Source organism: Electrophorus electricus, chromosome 6, assembly GCF_041902795.1.
Source record: "Electrophorus electricus isolate QZ-2024a chromosome 6, ASM4190279v1, whole genome shotgun sequence".
NCBI lineage: Eukaryota > Metazoa > Chordata > Actinopteri > Gymnotiformes > Gymnotidae > Electrophorus > Electrophorus electricus.
Window position 1 is genome coordinate 2772501 of NC_137502.1, and position 7500 is coordinate 2780000.

General features: G+C 49.7%; 1 protein-coding gene across 1 annotated transcript in view; it reads right to left on the bottom strand.

Moving 5' to 3' along the window:
- zfpm1 (zinc finger protein, FOG family member 1) overlaps positions 1–7500 on the bottom strand; it is a 63619-nt gene that overhangs the window by 31473 nt on the left and 24646 nt on the right. The window contains exon 2 of the mRNA XM_027018013.3: positions 3085–3228. Within this exon, the coding sequence (XP_026873814.2) occupies positions 3085–3228 (144 nt within the window). The remainder of the gene's footprint in view (positions 1–3084; positions 3229–7500) is intronic.

A 7500-nucleotide genomic window follows, 5' to 3' on the forward strand; every position in this document is an offset into this window, starting at 1 on the left:
CAATCTCAGACATGCCGGCGAGGGTGCGTGTGCGCCTACACGTGTGGACCTGCGACTACCCCCAAACCACACAGCGGTTCTTTACATGTGTGGGCCCCTCGCCTGGAGATCAAAGGCTCCTGAAAGAGGAGACGTCACACTGCAGCAACCTGACGCCTCCCTGCACGAATGCGGCCCTTTGATTTACCAAGCGCAAAAACCTGGAGGACCACGGCTCCGTAACCGGGGCGGGGTGCGTCTCCCTTTCATCAACTCCATCCCCTGTCATCAGCCCGGGGGCCGCGGGGTTCTCTCTCTCTCGGTGATGAAGGTGATTAGAAAAGCTCCCACTGATTGAGACGACGGCTCTGCTGATAGGACTCTTTCCTTGTGTGCTGTGTTTGGCTCCGCCCCCCCCTCCGCGCACACACACCAAAGGCCGGCCTCGACCCCGCATTCCCACGACGATAAACTGACGATAGGTGCCGATCGATCGCAGCCATAAACGTCAGCCAGCATGACGCACTCAGGGCCGCTGTTATTAATGTAGCGGGCAAGAGATTAGATCTACATCGTCAAATAAATCTGGCATACACACACACACACACACACACACACACACACACGCACACACACGCACACACACACGCACACATTCTTGGAGCCATGTCCACCTGGGCCCCCTCTTACACACACACACACACACACACACACTCGTTCACTCCCCTCCTAGCCTAAACAGACCCATTATTTTCAGCTATAAATCACATTGAATGGCACATTGATTTTATCCGCCAGCGCTCAGCTGGGCCACTGGAGCCAGAACCACAGTTATTGCGTTTAATATTATCAATATTATCTCCCATATCATCAGAGTAGAGACGACAGGTATCAGGAAAAGGAGGCAACCACTCCCCCCGCAACACACACACACACACACACACACACACACACACACACAGCCAAACAGCATGCCTTTATCTGATAAGAACAACTTCCTCTGTCACACCTGGAGGGCAAAGTCACCTAACTAGCTTCAGTAAGACTCACTAGGCTCACTCATTTCTCATTCATTTCTCACTCATTTCATATACAGCTGCCCATTTTGTTAATTACTGCTGGAACACTTTAGTTGCACATGGTACTATAAAAATCAGGACCCTCCCATGGGAATACATGTGGTTCAAGTGTGTGTGTGTGTGTGTGTGTGTGTGTGTGTGTGTGGAGGCAGGAGTCATATACACATGCTGGGGAATAAATAGACCATGATTACTGCACATCGACTGTCTTAACTACAGAATTCCACTGGACGTACGCACGGACGGCCTAGACATGCTTAAATAAACCATGAACTTTGAACTCTGACCCTATGTGCAGAGGGGTCATCAGTCATCAGCTCTGAGACAATGGACAGCCCTCGGGGGTCCAGGCCCTTGTCTCCTGCACAGGTTTACCTGGGACCAGATACAGGTGCATGGCAACACAGGGATAATGCACTAGATCATGTGATCATGTATGTGATACACGTGCTTCGTGGGGGTGGGGTGGGGTGAGGGTTGTTGGATGGGGGGTTACTGTGTGTTCTATGAGTGGCTGAGTGTTTTTGTAAGGCGGTTATCGGGCGTTATCTCCTGTGTCTTTCTTTCCCAGATGGCGGATAAGGGAGCTGGCCTTTATTAGCCAGTGCTGGCCTGATAAAGACCTGCTATTGATCGCAGGTTGAAAGAGCAGGTTCGTCAAACAAGCCTGATTTACAGAAGTCAGATAATGGCAGCACCGGGCAACAGAGGAGCAGAGAGAGAGAGAAGAATGAGAGATCCGTGAAGAGAGGAGAGAGAGATGGAGAGAGAGAGAGAGAGAGAAGAGAGAGAGAGAGAGAGAGAGAGAGAGAGAGAGAGAGAGAGAGAGAGAGAGAGAGAGAGAGAGAGAAGAGAGAGAGAGAGAGAGAGAGAGAGAGAGAGAGAGAGAGAGAGAGAGAGAGAGAGAGAGAGAGAGAGAGAGAGATGAACAATAAGGTGACGTGGCCCTTTTCTTCATGGAGCCATAGAGGACAAAGAGAAAACATGTAGATCTCTACACATGTACTCATGATACACACACACACACACACACACACACACACACAATTGGACCGCACACATGTAAATGTGTAAGATCATGTCAGGGAGATCACATCACTCTTACACTCTTAAAAACACACAGTTGAAATCGCACAAACGAGGGCAATCTCTAATCTGGACCTGATTAGCACCTGACAGAGTTTCCATGTGTTTGTCACAGGCAGCCAACGAATGGACTCTTATCACTGTAGCCCCAGATTTCACAAGAACAGGAATTTTCCAGATTAAAAACCAAAAGAGAGAAACAGAAGTGTAATGGAGAATGCATCAAAAATCCCTGCTGTCAGGACAGGCAGGACACAGGCAGGACACAGGCAGGACACAGGCAGGACACAACCCCACAGACAGCTGCTCCCAGGACAGGCAGGGACTTCCTCTCATGTTCACATTGTTGCTTACTAAGGAAAACAAACTGAAGTGAACACACTGAAATAACTAAACATTTGGCAAAAGGTACAAAATTCCACAGAACTTCAGAAAGTTTCCAAACCGTGACACATCACATCGATAAACATTATCCTCTAAAACGCTACCATTCTTTTTACGTTGAGATATCTGTAATACTGTTGTATTCTCCTATATTCTTTCTCTATGAACATTCCCGCTATTGACGATTATAAAATAATGGTATAATAATGTGTCAGGAAACACACGTCAGACTATCACTACCACTATCTAGTAATAAACTGCCCATCTTTTAATGCGCCTGTAATGTGCGGTGGATTTTCAAACTAAGCCGTACTTGCAATATTCACACTCTCCAAATTCACACTCATTTCCCTCTCCAGCTCTATATCAGAGTCGGCCAGTTCTGTCCAGGACGTGTGTCTTTCAGTCACGCGCGCAACCTCTGCGCTGGTAGTCCGGTTACCGACACTGGGTGTCGGCGGACCGTTCGCACGTGTGCAGGCAGTAACCCGGGGCCTCGCTGCGAAGGGGCATCGCTTAGTAACCGAGGGGGGCCCTGCCCGATGCCGTAACGTACCTTCGTTATAAAGTGGGACGAGCAAGGGACTGGAGCCCTCCCCCTCGGCTGAGTCCTCCTGGTCCGTGGTCCCGCCCTCCTCTCCCGAGAGACTGACATCATCGGGGGGGTTGTCCTCGCCGCCATCGAGATCCCCAATAGATCCTAAAAAAGAGAAGGACAGAGACAGACAGGCAGGAGAGTGAGACACTGTGAATGCGCGTGAGTACAGATAATGGGAAAACAACGAAGTGGTAGTATTCAAAGTTCACCGTTGTAACTGTGGCGATAAAAATACATCACATCTGTGCACTAAAAGCGGTTTAAGCTGTGTAGCTAGCCAGCGTTAATGGGCAGGAGAAGGAATGGGGGTGCACTATAAATATGAGATTATGAAGTGCGTGATTACTGCAGGATAACCCTGTGCTTTTCACAGAGTTAATTGGATGGAATTCCCAAAGCATGTGAACACACTCTAAACGGACGTATATGTTGTATCAGACATTACCAAATCGTTCATTCACACCTATAATAACGTCCATCATAATCCCAGCTCGCAAAAGGAGAGTTATACCCCATTCTTACCATGTCAGATTGTTTTAAACTAATAATATCAAATAGTGGAAGAAACATGGAAAAAAACATTAAATACATGATCTTCCTTAATATAGTTTCATCATAATTGATTATCCAAAATACTAAGATTTCTAAAAATAGTTCATATTTATAAGTAGTTAATTAAAAAAGGAACAATAAAGAAAAGCAATTTAGCTACTTCATGTAAATGAAAATAACACTTTCTCCAACAATAATAAAACAGACTTTTAGCAATTTAATGCAATTTTACAAAATAAACTTCCTAATCGCCGTAATAATAACCTGTGCCTAGGGCCAAAAACCAGCTCCTGGGCAAATCAACTCTATTCTGGGTCATTGTGCATGCATGCATTACTCCTTAGCTCTGTGCATGCCAGCATTACTCCTGAGCTCTGTGCATGCATGCATTACTCCTTAGCTCTGTGCATGCATGCATTACTCCTTAGCTCTGTGCATGTGTGCATTACTCCTGAGCTCTGTGCATGCGTGCATTACTCCTGAGCTGTACGCATGCGTGCATTATTCCTGAGCTCTGTGCATGGGTGCATTACTCCTGAGCTGTATGCATGCATGCATTGTTCCTGAGCTCTGTGCATGCGTGCATTACTCCTGAGCTCTGTGTATGTGTGCATTACTCCTGAGCTGTATGTATGCGTGCATTATTCCTGAGCTCTGTGCATGGGTGCATTACTCCTGAGCTGTATGCATGTATGCATTGTTCCTGAGCTCTGTGCATGCGTGCATTACTCCTGAGCTCTGTGCATGTGTGCATTACTCCTGAGCAGAAACTGCACAGACGGCTCATTCAGTCCTCAGCCACTGCTATTAATCCAGCGAGGATTAAGATCTAAGAGGCTGCGGATGGTGGAGAGGCGAAAACAGTCCATAAATATTTTACAAGAAAAGAAACTTCATAAATAAACAGCCCTTCTAAGCATCATTAGTGCATGAAGAGGAGCAGCCAGTCTTCAACCACGCTGCACCTTGGAGAAAAAAAACATATATCCACATTTTGACAATGTTTGTAAATTAATTTTCATTTTAGCGCGCAGGGAGGAGATTGTTCCGAGCCAAAGCCGTGACTGGAGGCGTATATATTTACACTCTTAGAACAAAGAGGTCTGTAATCCATACAACGCACACAACAATACCCGTGAATAAAGAACCTTGTAGAAAAGCAAGGCAATTTTTCTAATTCTGTTAATTTCACTTCCAAAGCAATTAAAACGTGGTGCAGATAATGCTTGGAAACAATCGCTCCCTGACAAAGTGTTTCTGTCTTTGTAAATGAAACATCTTTAGGCGAATTTCGACTTCCACGCCTGCATGGTTCACTGTAATTTTAGATAAAATTAACACAGTTAGATTTGGGCCTTAATAATGAAGAGAGAAAGTAAAAAGATGGATCCCGTATGCCACATTTTTCGATGTAGCCCGAGCCTCCGACCATCTAATTTTCTATATCTGCGAAGACATTTTCATACAATTAATTTTGCTTTAATCATAATTGTACAAAGGGCTTCTCTGTTTAAAAAGTCCAATTATATTTCATGTTTAAATGTAAGTTTGAATTATGATGTTCTTTCCCATTACTGCTGCGGTTAAACCAATCGCCCGCCGCGGCTCTTTCAGACATGAAACGGCACAGAAGAAGTTTCTCCTCCCCTCCCCTCCTCTCCCCTCCTCTCCCCTCCCCTCCTCTCCTCTCCTCTCCTCTCCTCTCCTCCTCTCTCCTCCTCTCCTCTCCTCTCCTCCGTCCGGCCTTTATTAGCACACAGGCGCGTATCACTGCCAGCATGCCAGAAAGGATATTACTGCACGCGCTCACCACCAAGGGTCATTTGTTTGTGGTCAATTAAAACCAAGGAGAGTCAGTTCGAGGGACAAAAACCGATATTCCATCATCTCCAGGCGATTGCACCGGGGTTATTCACACACCGTAATCAATTCAGGGGGAAGATTATACACACGTGCTCTCACCATTCCGAATGACGACGCTACCCGCTGGAAATGACACCTGCTTCAGGCGTGTGATGTTTAGCTGGAAAGTGATTCACACGTGAGACATGCGTCGCATTTGGAGAGTGAGAGTGTGGAGCACTTTTGGGGTTGAAGCTTCAGACTCGTGCGCCAGAGCTCGGCTGCTGGACAGAGCGTGCTGAGCATGGCTGGCGGTTCAGGCATGACAGGGCCCCAGGGCCCGGGGCCCAAGGCAAAGGGGACCCCAGCGCCACAGCTGGCTCAGGAATGTAGCCGCGGCGATGGAGGATACGGCACGTGTGAGAGAACAAAGACTGAGGGGGACAGAGCCACGAGGGAGTCACGCGCACGCGCTCACGCCTCACGCACACGCACGCTCTCAGGACATTTGAGTCCTGACTGCCACTCGAACACGCAGAACAAAGTGTCTGAGCTGATGAAGACTGAGCTGATAACGCCCTATTAACTCCCCTCGCCACATCAAACCTGCGTGCTTAGCGACAGTGATTAAACACAGAGACAACACATCAAACCTGAGTCTGATTGCACGCGCACACACACACACAAAACACTAATTACCGCATTATAGTCCAAAAGGAAAAAAAGCACACCACTTGTATCATGCAATCAAGGAAACAGGCAACAGAAGGGGTGTGTGTGTGTGTGTGTGTGTGTGTGTGTGTGTGTGTGTGTGTGTGTGTGCGTGTGTGTGTGCGTGCGCTCAGAGTACTTAAAGAAGAACAAACCCCGGTACCTCACTTGTAATTTCATGCGCAGGAGGGTGCAGGCATTGATCAGAGCCAAGGGCAGTAAAACAGTTAGTAATATGAATGGAGTAAACAAGAAGGCCAGGACACACCCCCACCCCCCTCACACCCCTCACACCCCCACGCACCCCCACAAGTGCCAGCACACAGCTCCGATCAGGCCTGCTGATATCATATTCTGGACTGATCTCAGGACAGATCTGAAAGACCTAAATGAGGAGATTGATCAGGACACAAACAGGCGGTGCAGTGGTGGTATTGATCGCGGCCGGCGCGGTTGGGAAAATGCTCTGAAATGACTGATGAGCTGGTGAGGAGGTGGGGCTGGAGTGTGGCGGGACACGGACCGCGTCGGCAGAGCCGCTGGAGCTGCAGATAAGCGGAGAGCCTGAGGGCCCGTGTGTCTCAGCCTGAGGGCCCGCGTGGCTCAGCCTGAGGGCCCGCGTGGCTCAGCCTGAGGGCCCGCGTGTCTCAGCCTGGGGGTCCGTGTGTCTCAGCCTGAGGGCCCGCGTGGCTCAGCCTGTGGGCCCGCGTGGCTCAGCCTGAGGGCCCGCGTGGCTCAGCCTGTGGGCCCGCGTGTCTCAGCCTGTGGGCCCGCGTGGCTCAGCCTGAGGGCCCACGTGTCTCAGCCTGAGGGCCCGCGTGTCTCAGCCTGGGGGTCCGTGTGTCTCAGCCTGAGGGCCCGCGTGTCTCAGCCTGAGGGCCCGCGTGGCTCAGCCTGTGGGCCCGTGTGTCTCAGCCTGAGGGCCCGCGTGTCTCAGCCTGAGGGCCCGCGTGTCTCAGCCTGGGGGTCCGTGTGTCTCAGCCTGAGGGCCCGCGTGGCTCAGCCTGAGGGTCCGTGTGTCTCAGGACGAAGGCCCGTGTGTCTCAGGACGAGGGCCCGCGTGTCTCAGCCTGAGGGCCCACGTGTCTCAGGACGAGGGCCCGTGTGTCTCAGGACAAGGGCCTGTGTATCTCAGCCTGAGGGCCCACGTGTCTCAGCCTGAGGGCCTGTGTGTCTCAGCCTGAGGGCCCACGTGTCTCAGCCTTCCACTGCAGGGGAGGCAGTGTGACAAGATTGCAGCATGGGTTCACACACACACACACACACACA